General features: G+C 37.7%; 1 protein-coding gene across 1 annotated transcript in view; it reads right to left on the bottom strand.

The window, feature by feature from the left end:
• Window positions 1–3,258: 3,258 nt before the first annotated feature.
• LOC128645272 (probable hydrolase PNKD) overlaps window positions 3,259–17,574 on the bottom strand; it is a 408,654-nt gene continuing 394,338 nt past the window's right edge. The window contains 1 exon segment of the mRNA XM_053698128.1: window positions 3,259–7,696. Coding sequence (XP_053554103.1) covers window positions 7,523–7,696 — 174 coding nt within the window. The 3' untranslated portion in view covers window positions 3,259–7,522.

Raw genomic sequence — 17,574 nt, 5'->3', positions numbered from 1 at the left:
GCACAACTATCTTCTATAGGGATAGTGGTGCGTTTGTTTAGAGTAGAAACCGCCCCCTCGACCTTGGGGACTGTCTGCCATAAGTCCTTCCTGGGGTCGACCATAGGAAATAATTTCTTAAATATAGGGGGAGGGACAAAAGGTATGCCGGGCCTTTCCCATTCTTTATTTACAATGTCCGCCACCCGCTTGGGTATAGGAAAAGCTTCGGGGGGCACCGGGACCTCTAGGAACCTGTCCATCTTACATAATTTCTCTGGAATGACCAAATTGTCACAATCATCCAGAGTAGATAACACCTCCTTAAGCAGAGCGCGGAGATGTTCCAATTTAAATTTAAATGTAATAACGTCAGGTTCAGCTTGTTGAGAAATTTTTCCTGAATCTGAAATTTCTCCCTCAGACAAAACCTCCCTAGCCCCTTCAGACTGGTGTAAGGGCATGTCAGAACCATTATCATCAGCGTCCTCATGCTTTTCAGTATCTAAAACAGAGCAGTCGCGCTTTCGCTGATAAGTGGGCATTTTGGCTAAAATGTTTTTAATAGAATTATCCATTACAGCCGTTAATTGTTGCATAGTAAGGAGGATTGGCGCACTAGATGCACTAGGGGCCTCCTGAGTGGGCAAGACTGGTGTAGACATAGAAGGAGATGATGCAGTACCATGCTTACTCCCCTCACTTAAGGAATCATTTTGGGCAACATTATTATCAGTGGCATCATTGTCCCCACTTTGTTTGTCACATTCATCACATATATTTAAATGGATAGGAACCTTGGCTTCCGAACATACAGAACATCGTCTATCTGATAGTTCAGACATGTTAATAGGCATAAACTTGATAAAGCACAAAAAACGTTTTAAAATAAAACCGTTACTGTCTCTTTAAATTTTAAACTGAACACACTTTTTTACTGAATATACGCAAAAGTATGAAGGAAATGTTCAAAATTCACCAAAATTTCACCACAGTGTCATAAAGCCTTAAAAGTATTGCACACCAAATTTGAAAGCTTTAACTCTTAAAATAACGGAACCGGAGCCGTTTTTACATTTAACCCCTATACAGTCCCTGGTATCTGCTTTGCTGAGACCCAACCAAGCCCAGAGGGGAATACGATACCAAATGACGCCTTCAATAAGCTTTTTCAGTGGATCTGAGCTCCTCACACATGCATCTGCATGCCTTGCTTCTCAAAAACAACTGCGCATTAGTGGCGCGAAAATGAGGCTCTGCCTATGACTAGAAAAGGCCCCCAGTGAAAAAGGTGTCCAATACAGTGCCTGCCGTTTTTTTAACAAAATTGCCAAGATTAAAATAACTCTCCAAAGTTATAAACCATTAAATATGCTTATATAGTAATCGTTTTGGCCCAGAAAAATGTCTACCAGTCTTTAAAGCCCTTGTGAAGCCCTTTTATTCTTATATTGAAAATTAAGAAAATGGCTTACCGGATCCCATAGGGAAAATGACAGCTTCCAGCATTACCAAGTCTTGTTAGAAATGTGTCATACCTCAAGCAGCCAAAATCTGCTCAATGTTTCCCCCAACTGAAGTTAATTCCTCTCAACAGTCCTGTGTGGAAACAGCCATCGATTTTAGTAACGGTTGCTAAAATCATTTTCCTCTTACAAACAGAAATCTTCATCTCTTTTCTGTTTCAGAGTAAATAGTACATACCAGCACTATTTTAAAATAACAAACTCTTGATAGAAGAATAAAAACTACATTTAAACACCAAAAAACTCTGAGCCATCTCCGTGGAGATGTTGCCTGTGCAACGGCAAAGAGAATGACTGGGGAAGGCGGAGCCTAGGAGGGATCATGTGACCAGCTTTGCTGGGCTCTTTGCCATTTCCTGTTGGGGAAGAGAATATCCCACAAGTAAGGATGACGCCGTGGACCGGACACACCTATGTTGGAGAAATTAGCCCTGAGACCTCTAAAGTCTCACAAGTCTCTCCCCAACCTGTGCCTGCAAGCATGTCTTTATAGCAACAATACCCATCCCATGCTCCTCTCCCACAGGAAGAAACCGCACTTACCTGCTTTGCTGCCTGACATGAAGACAGCTCCTAATATGAGAGGACACATTCTCCTCACAGCAACTAGGATAACATAGATAGCCAAGTAACAAACTTGGATATCTGAGGCCAGGGCAGCATATGTAGAGAAATGGAGCAAGCACCACTTTGCAAGTTCTCCACCGCTTTAAAACCACCACAGCTCGACTGCAAAGACTAACGTGGGCTAGGTTATACCCTGCAGCTTGATTGAAGTCTCAATCTTCTTTAAAAAATATAATTTAATTACACACTAAAAATTCACCTCCTCCATGCACATAGAAGCAAAGAGAATGACTGGGTTTTATGGGTAGGGAAGTGATACTTAACAGTTTTTACTGTGGTGCACTTTGCCTCCTCCTGCTGGCAAGGAGTGGTATTCCCAACAGTAATTAAGATGAACCCTTGGACTCACCACATCTTTAGAAGAAATACATTATTTGCAAAGCTCCTTATAATGTTTATTTAAATTATATATTGCTATGTAAAGCAGCCTAGAATTAGATATTGGAATTATTGCTTAATAGTGTTTGCTGCATAAAGACTAAGATGGACTATAAAGGATCATAAATAAAAATAAAAAATAGAAAAATAAATTAATTTCTATATACAAACAACCTACCTTTAAGTGTGACTGTTATTCGATTAAAAAAATGCAGTAAAATGTATTATCAGTACAATGCTGTATAGTGTAAATATACTATAATTCATAGTGTGTCAAAATTATTCCACGCCACGTGTTACATCTTTAATAATCTATTTCCTATGATGTATCTAATTTTTTGGTGCTACTATATTTTAATTCTTTGTTTTGTTTGAAGATATGATCCTAGTGCCTTTAATTCCCATTCTCACAATAAAATATATATGATTATGTTATTGTAAGTTAAAAAGGTACCTACTTGTGTGCACATAACTACAGTTTAGCCCTCAGGATTAATAGATTTCCTCTGCTTGTACATGGGGGCGCTAATCAACTTTAGCCATCTTTAAACTAAAAAAAAAAAATCTTCTCGCAAACGGAAAAGCAGACACATATACAATCATTTGCACGGACAGTTAAAGCTATTTAAATTGATTTTGGAACCAAAATTAATTTTAGGATTAAATACAACTGATCACAAGGGATAAATTGCCCACTACCTAATAAAGACAACTACCACAGTTATATTAGTTGATAGGGACACAACTATGCGAGTGCAAAAAATATTTTATTAATGTAACGATAGGAACATCCATTTTTCAAACAAATACAAACTATAAAGTTTTAAAATATTCTCTTTTAGATGAAACATTGTCTTGCTTACACGTCCTTAAAACACCAGAGCTGAAGTGTTCTGATGCATGAACTATTACGTTATTAAGCACTATATGCAATACATTTGCAGTTCCTATTAATACTGGCAGATTCTAGAACGCCCAGCTTTTCACCTGGTTTGTCTGATTTTGCTTAGCACTATTTTTCCCTATACGATTGGCACTGAGTGACTAGTGGCTGCATGACCATACTTGCCTGTGTGTGATGATGTGCTTTGTAATCAAGTTTCTAAACCTAGCTCAAATCATTGTGAAACGGGTTTGTTTCTAAAACGTGGTTACCCATCAATATGCATTGTCTAGCATTAATAAATAACATGGTTGTAATGCTTCCCAGAAAAACACACACACACTTGATTTTCTTGTAGATAAGAAGCCTGTGATTTAGGAAAAGCAGTGCATTGATGTTACTGTGTCCACATTTAAGGGCATATAGGTTAAAGGGACATTAAAGCCATTTGTACATATGCAGCAGAAACTAAGCACTGCCCTGAAAAAACATTTAAAACTAATTTTCTTTCCATGGACTCAAGAAGCATTTAGAGTGGCATTTATATTATCTCAATCTCTGTTGCTATTTAGGGACATATATAAAAAAGGTTTTCCATATATCAAGTAATTGCTGTGCAGAGGGTGGGTGAGTCAGTGTTCTGAAATCCGCAGAATACACCCCAGCATTCTTTTCAAATTTAAATTACAGGTAAAACAGGCAAAATGCACTGCAGTTTATTTTTTATCTCCATAAACAAACATGTTAAATGCTAGGCTTTATGTCCCTTTAAGACCTTGTGAACCATAAAAGACAAACTAATTTCCCATTATTCATTACTTGATTAAATCTCCTATGCCATTCATTGTGGATCGTTTCTATTAAGTTGCTGTTTTCTTGGTCTTAATAAATGCACATAAAAACATATGATTCTGTACTTTAAACAAAAGTTTCTGAAACTGAAGCTAAAGCTCCATCATAGTAAAAATAAACAGCGCAATTTCTTTTGGACAGAATATATTTAGGCAACCTGCCTCCTACTAAAGAGGTCTTCTCACATTTTGCCCCTTGAAAAGGCACCCAGACTGATTAGCCAGCAGTAGCAGTGGGCGGTTTTGCAGACACTCTCTGTGCCTGTGTCCTTGTGTGAGCGCGGGAGCAGATCATATACAGTACCTGCTTTTACTTGAGTGTTTAACCCTTTAGCAACCACTAATCATTTTTTAATTACAGTACTAATCAAAATTTAGCATATTGGCTAATACACATAAGAAATGCATTAAATACAGAAATCCTCTATTCAAACTCAAGCGTTACAGCTGAAATACAAATTACATGTGTATGTAGTCATGTCTAACACTTCCCCAGATACTTTTTGTTGCAGGCCATGTAGTCTGAAAATCACAACAGTATCAGTGTCTTCCCCACACAAACGTGTGCCAAAACACACAACAAAAGTACTTGATGGGGAACTCCATTATATGCAATAAAGAGCCAAAATAGTGACACAAAAATGATCTACATGTATTTTATAGCACTGATAATTAGAACCCCCACGAAACAGTTATCGATAACTGTAGCATAAAAGTGCAGTTTCAAATATTTCCTTTATGCATACATACAATATTGTTGTTCCTAAAAAAAATAAAGATAAGTGACCAATTCTAAACTTTCATATGGTTTTCACAAACATTTATAGTTTTTTTTTCCCCTACACAAGAAGTTTACACAAACCTACACATTTGCATATGCAACAATACGAACAGTACAAAATTAGTTTCACACAAATATATAATTTCATATAATTTTCACCTGAAGTTATTCTGTAAATCAAATATCTGTCCATACACAACTATTGGCCCCATGGATTAGCTGAATTTCTTTTGGAACAGCCAGCAAACTATGCAGATGACATGACCTGTATGGATGAGTATTGTGACAGAATACACTTTCATTCGCTTGGTGTATCTTTTTTAATCTTGCAGCTAGAGAAGGGTTTTCCTATTATGTCCTATTAAGTACTTTGTGACACACAAATTCCACTGCATATCAGTGTAATAAAAAAATTACTATCACAATGTTATTCCCAGAATAATTAGGAAATAGTTAAGATATTGAATGCTAATTAGTGTCTTATCTATATTCAGAATAGTATCTACGTGCTGCTCCAGTTTATAGAGGGTTTAAGAGTCCCGTACATGTACCTACTTACCCGTTGTGGTGTGTAATATAATAAATAAAATGTTACATCAATTAAACGGCCTTTTCAGTAAAAAAAATGACATGCTCTAATCTGTTAAAGCATGCAATTTAAAGACTATTGACCCTGTACTACTGTGTGTTTAACCACTGCAAAGGGGTTAAACACACAGGTGAAAGCACTGCTGGTTCAGAACATAAAATGCAGCTGATCCAATCAGCATTGATGGTTCCACATCTGAGTAGTGCGACTAGTGCTGCTGATTGGATCAGCTGCATTTCCCCCTGGGACCAGCAAAGCTCTCTGAGTCTGAGCGGTATTTCAACTGTGTGTATCCCTTTGTGGGGGTTAAACACATAGTAGTCTAGGGTCAATAGTTTTAAAAATACATGCTCTAACGGATTAGAACCTGTCTTTTTAATTGATTGGATTTATATTTTTTTATCTCTGCAACTTCTGCTAAAAAAGCCATTTATGCAACATTAGAAATAAGCAGTATACATTTATAAGATGGTTGCAAAAAACTTTAAATAGACTGTCCTGTACAGGCCGTCCTTGTGGTCAGTAATTGTTTCCTAACCCAAAAGCAGAACTCACTCCCTCTATATCCGCATGCTGATTTGCTCAAGACTACTTATATATACTACATATAAACTACTAGCAACATGTGAACAGATGTTTGCAAGCTAAGCCTTATTGCACAAGATATCTTGACAAGGGGAAGACTTGAATACAGCTCATTGTGCCACTGTATATACCCATACTGGTGTGCATGGATGCAATGTCTTCTCTAAAAAATGTACTCAATTCAGATCTAGTGCTATGGTCCAAATAATGGCAAATGCTTCTTGCACTAAAGGAAACTTGCCAATGTCTTAAAATGTAGGTGATTGCAATGTAATTTGTCAGTCTTACTACTATAGAGTGTACAGTAACTCCAGTACCAAAGTAACACATTGTACACTTGCTATACACATATACAAACTATATAATCAATTTTTATTTATTTTGCTCACACACACATATAAGTATATACACACACACACAAATATGGACCCATATCCGGACATCTGCAGTAAATCAAGGTTCAAGCTGATGTGTTTTTCAGAACTCTGGAGATTCAAATTTGGAAGCAATTTTTTTTCCCCCCATGCTCATAAAATATATTTTTTTATTTTTCTATCACGCAATACTATGATAGGCCTATTTACTTGACTCCGATCCAGCTAAAAGTATACAGAACACCCTCTGAGATTTAAAATACTTAGACAACTGTACAAAAAAAAAAAAAAAACTTTAGTAAACTGTATATTCAGATTCATCTCTAATGAATGTTTCTTTTAAAATAATTCACAAACCATAGCCACACAGTTTTTCCAAAACTGTCATAAAAACTTTTGAAAGTAGTAAAATAAATATTCAGCGGCATTCCATATATTAACTACTGAATCAAATGCTTTTTGCTGTTGGTTTAGAAATGATTTGCTTAATAAACCTATCCACAACTATTCTGTAAGAGGTCACTTGGCTTGTTAACATCTCCATTCAGTATAAGATGTTCAAAAAGCCATGTTTCTTTAATACCAACTATGTGGATTATAAAATTAGGTAACAAGGGACAGAAATCCAAATAAAAACCATCAGCACTATCTTGATATTCCATAATATTAACACGTTGAAAGAAAACTCAGTTTTGTGCATGCATTTTAGTTATGCTTTCACCAATATACATCCATATTATTCTTGACTGCTCATTTTAAGCCCACTGCAGGACAATCCAGAACATTTTAAGCAGCATATGAATTTTGGAAATATGGTAAGAGGCTACTATAAAGATGAATGGTTCTTCATCCTCTGTCTAGATTTCAGAATAAAATGGACGTTGGAAAGATAAGAGTGATAAATACTAATGTCAATGAGGTGGATTTTCTCATCCTATACTGGAGAGGACTATCTTCCTTTGAAGAGGTCTTTCCTCCTACGAACTTCTTCCAGGACTCTGGCACGGTAGTGACCCCATTCTTCCTCATCTGCTTTCTGGAGGTCCAGTACCAGGTGCAGGTCTGGGCAATGTGTCCTTAGGAATGGGTTATATTCTTTTTCTTCTCCAAGAGTGGATGGACACTAGAGAGAAAGCAAAACAAAAATAAAAAGGAAAAATTACATGATTATAGTGCAGAAAGTATTATATTAATTATGTTTAACTGTCTTCTGCTCAGTTTATCAATAGTTAATAAAGTAATGGTTGGAGTTAAGCATATATAAAAAAGTCATACAAGTAAAATATTATATATTTATCTCTCAGTCATGAATATGAAAGAGCAAATATTACATGTCTGATATTTTTGTATGAGAAAAGGGTGAAAGTTAATTGATACTGAGACCAACAGAAAATGCATTTGTGCACAACTGATCCCAGGGAATCAATTTCTTAGTGATCATTTATGTCAGTATATGGTCAGGTTATAGTACAATTTATTTAATAATTATTCTTTAAAATAACCCCCAATTAAAATGCATATACGAAACAATTAAAATCAATATTTATTCCTAAATTTTACCACAATAAAATATTAGAATCTTCTGATATTAACCAATAATTCTAGTTCAGTGTCCAATATGGATTACCAACTTACTACCAGGGATTTAATCACAATAACCAGTTTATGTACAGTTCTGAAAGAGTTCACTATAATGACTGACTTATAAATCTGGAGTGTAAAACCCTGTCTAGCAAATAAATTATTTTTCTCTACTCCAGCTTTATAAGTCAGTCATAGTGAACTTTTTCAGAACTGTACATAAACTGGTTATTGTGATTAAATCCCTGGTAGTTATTAATAAAGTAGTAAATAGTAAGTTGGTAATCCATATTGGACACTGAGCTAAAATTATTGGCAAATAGAAGATTCTAATATTTTATTGTGGTATTTTAATGCGATTTGTAAAGGTATATTTTTATGATCTGTGTATAGAATATTATAACAGCATAAGTGGTATCATTTGATTCATAATCTGGTTTCTGTAAATATAATTCAATGTGTTTATAACTTTAACTTATCGTAAAGAACTTAGGAATACATATTGATTTTAATGGTTTTCGTATATGCATTTTAATTGGGGGTTATTTTAAAGAATAATTATTAAATAAATTGTACTATAACCCGGTCATATACTGACATATTATCTGGAGGCACCGCTAGACGATTATTAAATTTAGCACATTGATATAATATATTTGCAGTAAATAGAGATTATAAAAAAAAAATTAAAAAAAATATATTCTAAAAAATATTTTTTTTTTAAAAATTGATTCAAAAATTTAAATTTTTCATATTTAAAAATTAATAAATATTTTTGAAAATATTTTTTTTTCTTTTTATTGGCCAAAATTGTATTAGCGTTTTAATTTAACCAAATACTAAGCCAATATAATAATGTCTGTCACTAGAAGTGAATCAATTGAATCTATACATAGTGTTGAAATATGTTCCCCAAAATTACCCCTCACTCAGGGCGATGTTCTTAAGATGGACATTATAGGCCACATTAATGATTATATGGATATGCTTGCAATTAAGGCTAAAAATATTGCTATTGATGATGGAAAGAGGAATAAAAAAAGTGAATTATTCCAAGAATTATTCAAAATTAATAAATGCAAAAATTCTAACAAGCGAGATGAGTTAATACTAAAATCTTGGCCCCTTGTAATATGCATTATTGACGAAATGTCCCTCCTCTTTATAGAAAAGGAATTGAAAATACATGGGCTAGCAGATAATATTCGCTCCTCACGCAGATGCAAAGAGAATTTAAATATAGCCGAAAATAAAATTGATGTTTGATAAAATCAGTATGCAATCAATCAAATATTAAGGTTGAGCATGCTTAATGCCATTTGCTGAATCCATTCTGTATATTGCAAATCTGAGGTTCAGACATGAGATACCTTGCTAATTTCATCAGGATTCAGCTGGAACCTTTCCTCCCCTCCCCACTCAATATGCTAAATTATACAATTGTTCAATCACAAACAGCCCTTTAAAAATTCTCAATATACATTCTGATCTGGGAGAAGCATATGCCAACCTTCACTAACAGACACGTGATAATTTAACACCATGGTTCACTGGATTTCCTTTGAAGCTTAAATATATAAGAACCAGTTTTTTAAAAAAGGATGTAGCTCATCTCATATAGGTGTGAATGGTCCCCTGCCGAGCTCGCAGACAAGCTGACATTTTAAGTCTCTGTATGACATGGGAAACTAGATTTCAGATAAAGGAATTGTGCCTAATTTTCATGTAAGTTTAAGATACTCAAATGAACATGTATATTCAGACACATATTAAATATGAACATGAAAATCTGGGAGATTATCTATACCTAGGAAGGGTAATATGGGAAGTTAAAAGCCTGAGAGCTAAGATTTTAACATGTCGTAACCTATGTATTTTTTTAAAACATAGAAGTCTTAAGGATTTGAAGTTTGAAAAAGCATATATATATAGTTTACAAACATTAAATATATACCTCAGACTGTATAAATATCTATATATGGATCTGGGGAAATGCAATTCAGATTTGTAATAGAAAAAACAACAATTGTAATAATCCCATTTTAAAATATATAACATATTTTTGTTTTTCTATCTTCCAGATGGGGCTAATAGATGCTGATACAGGATTGCCTGCATGGGGTGACTTAAGTCATATCATATGGTTATGCACTAAATGTTTATGTAACTTTAAATACATCTCTAAAAATATTATAAGCTGAATGCATAGGAAGTCTATATAAATAGTTTCTATTTTAACATAGAATTGATAAAATACTAGTGTTTGATCTCAAATTTTACATTTTCAATTATATTAAATGGGATATATATGCTGATTACAAGCTTAAATCTAAAGGACATGACGTCCGTCCCTGTCTGAGGTAACACACTTCCCGAATCGGAAAGTTCCCCTTCAGACAGAAGTTCCCTGAACCCCAAATCAGATCCCTGTGAGGGTACATTGAAAATAGCCAACCAAGCATCAGAGGTCGCAGTATTCAAATTGACTTCTGTCCTGCTGCGTTTGCCCTGTAACACTGGCAACTTAGATAACACCTCTGTAAGGGTATATGACATAACTGCAGCCATATCCTGCAGAGTAAATGAAGTAGACGCGGTTGAAGAACCCGGCGTCGCTTGGGTGGGCGTTAAAGGTTGTGATGCTTGGGGAGACAGAAGCGGCATACCCTGATTCTCATCAGACTGAGAAGCATCTTTAGACATATTTTCCTTAAAGAAAATTCGCTCTTTACATTGTAAGGCCCTTTCAGTACATGAGGGACAAAAAGTAAGAGGGTGTTCCACAATGGCATCTAAACACATAGAACAAGTAGTTTCCTCAAGTTCACACATGTTAGACTAGCAATAGCAATAATAGTCGTTTTATGCTTGATATATTGCACTCTGAAGTCAAAACATATATTAAAAACTTTTGAACTAAACAATGTACTGTGCCTTTAAATAATAAAAGCGCAACAATTTTTGTGTTATGAGATAAAACAACGTTTTCGGCATTAAACAGTGCCCTTATGTGCCCCAAATAGCTTAACAATATTGCACCACTTGTTAGGGTATATCATATATCAATTTATATTAATTTTGACAAAACAACGTTTTCTCAGATTTATTATGTATATTAATTCAGAACCCTGCACCTCGCCACAGCTCTGCTGCGGCACCTAACTGCCCCCAGATCACACTGAAGGAACGTTCTCAGCCACTCCGTACCCTACGATTATCAAACAGAGCTAGGCCCCACCGGAGCCTCAGGACCGTGCTGCCGATCCGGAAAACACACTGTGCGACTGAGCGCGCAAAAATAGGCCCCGCCCACCATGGGCGTAACTCTAGCCTAACCGAGACCCGAATGGGTAGAGAAGAAAACAAACATGTCGGTCCTCCGTAAATTAGCCATGTGCCCCAGTATATACACACACATAGCGCAGTAAGCGCATCACAGTGCCAAATATCTCCTGTCAGCCAGCAGTATAACGAAAGTCTAACCGCATCTCCCAGCGTCAACCCACATATAAAAATTTAAAGTGACATACCAGCACACTATTAAATAAGCAGAATAACAGGGAATTCCAGGTACACCATTTCTCCTATAGTGCATACTGATTACCCCTCCCCAGCTAGGGAATATTGTCAGTCTGTTCTGATGTAACAAGTCTCCCCAGAAACAAAAGACTGAACATACTTCAATGTTGCTTGTAGCATGACACCGTTCTCCACACTGAAGAGTTTTCTTTACACTACCTTCAGTTGCTCTGTGGGAACCAGAAAGGATCTTAGATAACGTTTGCTAAGATCATCAACATCAGGGCAGAAAAACATAATTTATGTAAGAACTTACCTGATAAATTCATTTCTTTCATATTAGCAAGAGTCCATGAGCTAGTGACGTATGGGATATACATTCCTACCAGGAGGGGCAAAGTTTCCCAAACCTCAAAATGCCTATAAATACACCCCTCACCACACCCACAATTCAGTTTAACGAATAGCCAAGAAGTGGGGTGATAAGAAAGGAGCGAAAGCATCAAAAATAAGGAATTGGAATAATTGTGCTTTATACAAAAAAATCATAACCACCACAAAAAGGGTGGGTCTCATGGACTTGCTAATATGAAAGAAATGAATTTATCAGGTAAGTTCTTACATAAATTATGTTTTCTTTCATGTAATTAGCAAGAGTCCATGAGCTAGTGACGTATGGGATAGCAGATACCCAAGATGTGGAACTTCCACGCAAGAGTCACTAGAGAGGGAGGGATAAAATAAAGACAGCCAATTCCGCTGAAAAAATAATCCACAACCCAAATCAAAAGTTTTAATGAAAAAAACTGAAATCATAAGCAGAAGAATCAAACTGAAACAGCTGCCTGAAGTACTTTTCTACCAAAAACTGCTTCAGAAGAAGAGAAAACATCAAAATGGTAGAATTTAGTAAAAGTATGCAAAGAAGACCAAGTTGCTGCTTTGCAAATCTGATCAACCGAAGCTTCATTCCTAAAAGCCCAGGAAGTAGAAACTGACCTAGTAGAATGAGCCGTAATCCTTTGAGGCGGGGACTTACCCGACTCCACATAAGCATGATGAATCAAAGACTTTAACCAAGACACCAAAGAAATGGCAGAAGCCTTCTTACCTTTCCTGGAACCAGAAAAGATAACAAATAGACTAGAAGTCTTTCTAAAATCTTTAGTAGCTTCAACATAATATTTCAAAGCTCTTACTACATCCAAAGAATGTAAAGATCTCTCCTTTGAATTCTTAGGATCAGGGCACAATGAAGGGACAACAATTTCCCTACTAATGTTGTTAGAATTCACAACCTTAGGTAAAAATTGAAATGAAGTCCGCAACACCGCCTTATCCTGATGAAAAATCAGAAAAGGAGATTCACAAGAAAGAGCAGATAACTCAGAAACTCTTCTAGCAGAAGAGATAGCCAAAAGGAACAAAACTTTCCAAGAAAGTAATTTAATATCCAGAGAATGCATAGGTTCAAACGGAGGAGCCTGTAAAGCCCTCAGAACCAAATTAAGACTCCAAGGAGGAGAGATTGACTTAATGACAGGCTTGATATGAACCAAAGCCTGTACAAAACAATGAATATCAGGAAGATTAGCAATCTTTCTGTGAAAAAGAACAGAAAGAGCAGAGATTTGTCCTTTCAAAGAACTTGCAGATAAACCTTTATCCAAACCATCCTGAAGAAACTGTAAAATTCTAGGAATTCTAAAAGAATGCCAGGAGAACTTATGAGAAGAAAACCAAGAAATGTAAGTCTTCCAGACTCGATAATAAATCTTCCTAGACACAGATTTACGAGCCTGTAACATAGTATTAATTACTGAGTCAGAGAAACCTCTATGACTAAGAATCAAGTGTTGAATTTCCATACCTTCAAATTTAATGATTTGAGATCCTGATGGAAAAATGGGCCTTGAGATAGAAGGTCTGGTCTTAACGGAAGTGTCCAAGGTTGGCAACTGGCCATCCGAATGAGATCCGCATACCAAAACCTGTGAGGCCATGCTGGAGCCACCAGCAGTACAAACGAACGTTCCATTAGAATCTTGGAAATCACTCTTGGAAGAAGAACTAGAGGCGGAAAGATATAGGCAGGATGATAATTCCAAGGAAGCGACAACGCGTCCACTGCTTCCGCCTGAGGATCCCTGGATCTGGACAGATACCTGGGAAGTTTCTTGTTTAGATGAGAGGCCACATCAACAAACAACAAACAACATCCTACATGCTAGTAGCTATCATCACCCGAATACTATTAGGGGATTACCTATGGGGGAGTATATACGTTTGAGACGTAATTGTAGCACCATTGAGAATTTCAAAGAGTCAGCAAGAGATCTGAGACAGAGACTGCTTGAACGTGGGTATTCGAGGAAATTACTGGCTAAGGCATATAATAATCCTTTACGCAAAGACCGTAAGGAGTTATTAACTCCCAAATCTAAGACAAATGACACCCCTCTGAGGTTTATTACCACCTACTCACCAGTAAGTAATGAGATCACAAACATTTTACAAACACATTGGCATGTCCTTACTCAAGACACCCTATTAAAACCATTGTTACCCAATAGGCCCTTAATAACATATAGGAGAGCTAATAATCTTCGTGACAAGTTGGTGAACAGTCACTATAATAGAAATGCTAAAAGAAATCCTATTTACAAAGGGTCTTATGCGTGCGGGCACTGCAAAGTGTGCCAACATATGGTAAAAAAAACAATCTATAGTGGATAGATTTGGTAAAACGTGGCCTATTAAAGAACACATCAATTGTCAGAGTACCAACGTGATTTACTGTTTATCTTGCAGTTGCAACTTATTCTACGTTGGTATGACAACACGCTGCCTTGGCACACGTATGACCGAACATCTAAGAAATATAAGGACAGCCCAGAGAGATGTAGAAAAGAAAAAACAAATCACTAGTGTGGCTAAACACTTCCTGCAATCTCATAATGGGAATACCAATGTAATGCGATGTTGGGGTCTTGAAAAACTGAAACCAGGTATAAGAGGGGGTGAGACTGAACAAAGACTCCTTAAAAACAGAATTTATGCTTACCTGATAAATTACTTTCTCCAACGGTGTGTCCGGTCCACGGCGTCATCCTTACTTGTGGGATATTCTCCTCCCCAACAGGAAATGGCAAAGAGCCCAGCAAAGCTGGCCATATAGTCCCTCCCAGGCTCCGCCTACCCCAGTCATTCGACCGACGGACAGGAGGAAATATATATAGGAGAAACCATATGGTAACGTGGTGACTGTAGTTAGAGAAAATAATTCATCAGACCTGATTAAAAAACCAGGGCGGGCCGTGGACCGGACACACCGTTGGAGAAAGTAATTTATCAGGTAAGCATAAATTCTGTTTTCTCCAACATAGGTGTGTCCGGTCCACGGCGTCATCCTTACTTGTGGGAACCAATACCAAAGCTTTAGGACACGGATGAAGGGAGGGAGCAAATCAGGTCACCTAAACGGAAGGCACCACGGCTTGCAAAACCTTTCTCCCAAAAATAGCCTCCGAAGAAGCAAAAGTATAAAATTTGAAAAATTTGGCAAAAGAGTGCAGTGAAGACCAAGTCGCTGCCTTACATATCTGGTCAACAGGAGCCTCGTTCTTGAAGGCCCATGTGGAAGCCACAGCCCTAGTGGAGTGAGCTGTGATACTTTCAGGAGGCTGCCGTCCGGCAGTCTCAAAAGCCAATCTGATAATGCTTTTAAGCCAAAAGGAAAGAGAGGTAGAAGTTGCTTTTTTACCTCTCCTTTTACCAGAATAAACAACAAACGAAGAAGATGTTTGTCTGAAATCTTCAGTAACCTCTAAATAGAATTTTAGAGCACGGACTACGTCCAAATTGTGTAACAAACGTTCCTTCTTTGAAACTGGATTCGGACACAAAGAAGGTACAACTATCTCCTGGTTAATATTTTTGTTGGAAACAACCTTCGGAAGAAAACCAGGCTCAGTACGCAAAACCACCTTATCTGCATGGACCAGATAGGGCGGAGAACACTGCAGAGCAGATAACTCAGAAACTCTTCTAGCAGAAGAAATTGCAACCAAAAAACAAAACTTTCCACGATAATAACTTAATATCTACGGAATGTAAGGGTTCAAACGGAACCCCTTGAAGAACTGAAAGAACTAGATTAAGACTCCAGGGAGGAGTCAAAGGTCTGTAAACAGGCTTGATTCTAACCAGAGCCTGAACAAACGCTTAAACGTCTGGCACAGCTGCCAGCCTTTTGTGAAGTAAAACAGATAAAGCAGAGATCTGTCCCTTCAGAGAACTTGCAGATAATCCTTTCTCCAAACCTTCTTGTAGAAAGGAAAGAATCTTAGGAATTTTTATCTTGTTCCATGGGAATCCTTTAGATTCACACCAACAGATATATTTTTTCCATATTTTATGGTAAATTTTTCTAGTTACAGGCTTTCTAGCCTGAATAAGAGTAGCTATTACAGAATCTGAAAACCCACGCTTTGATAGAATCAAGCGTTCAATCTCCAAGCAGTCAGTTGGAGGGAAACCAGATTCGGATGTTCGAATGGACCCTGAACAAGAAGGTCCTGTCTCAAAGGTAGCTTCCATGGTGGAGCCAATGACATAGTCACCAGGTCTGCATACCAAGTCCTGCGTGGCCACGCAGGAACTATTAAGATCACCGAAGCCCTCTCCTGATTGATCCTGGCTACCAGCCTGGGAATGAGAGGAAACGGTGGGAATACATAAGCTAGGTTGAAGATCCAAGGTGCTACTATTGTATCCACTAGAGTCGCCTTGGGATCCCTGGATTTGGACCCGTAACAAGGGACCTTGAAGTTCTGACGAGAGGCCATCAGATCCATGTCTGGAATGCCCCATAATTGAGTTATTTGGGCAAAGATTTCCGGATGGAGTTCTCCGGATGCTCCTCCATCACCAGGGAACTCCTTGATCCCCCCTGATGGTTGATATATGCAACAGTCGTCATGTTGTCTGATTGACACCTTATGAATTTGGCCTTTGCTAGTCGAGGCCAAGCCTTGAGAGCATTGAATATCGCTCTTAGTTCCAGAATGTTTATCGGGAGAAGAGAGTCTTCCCGAGACCATAGACCCTGAGCTTTCAGGGGTTCCCAGACCGCGCCCCAGCCCACCAGACTGGCGTCGGTCGTGACAATGACCCACTCTGGTCTGCGGAAGCTCATTCCCTGTGACAGGTTGTCCAGGGTCAGCCACCAACGGAGTGAATCTCTGATCCTTTGATCTACTTGGATCGTCGGAGACAAGGCTGTATAATCCCCATTCCACTGTCTGAGCATGCACAGTTGTAATGGTCTTAGATGAATTCGTGCAAAAGGAACTATGTCCATTGCCGCAACCATCAAACCTATTACTTCCATGCACTGCGCTATGGAAGGAAGAAGAACAGAATGAAGTACCTGACAAGAGCTTAGAAGTTTGATTTTCTGGCCTCTGTCAGAAAAATCTTCATTTCTAAGGAAACTATTATTGTTCCCAAGAAGGGAACTCTTGTTGACGGGGACAGAGAACTTTTTTCTATGATCACTTTCCACCTGTGAGATCTGAGAAAGGCTAGGACAATGTCCGTATGAGCCCTTGCTTTTGACAGAGACGACACTTGAATCAGGATGTCGTCCAAGTAAGGTACTACTGCAATGCCCCTTGGTCTTAGCACCGCTAGAAGGGACCCTAGTACCTTTGTGAAAATCCTTGGAGCAGTGGCTAATCCGAATGGAAGTGCCACAAACTGGTAATGCTTGTCCAGAAAGGCGAACCTTAGGAACCGAAGATGTTCCTTGTGGATAGGAATATGTAGGTACGCATCCTTTAAATCCACCGTGGTCATGAATTGACCTTCCTGAATGGTAGGAAGGATCGTTCGAATGGT

Source organism: Bombina bombina, chromosome 1 (genome assembly GCF_027579735.1).
Source record: "Bombina bombina isolate aBomBom1 chromosome 1, aBomBom1.pri, whole genome shotgun sequence".
NCBI lineage: Eukaryota > Metazoa > Chordata > Amphibia > Anura > Bombinatoridae > Bombina > Bombina bombina.
Note: the sequence above shows the minus strand (reverse complement) of the source record. Positions and strands in the feature narration are given on the sequence as shown.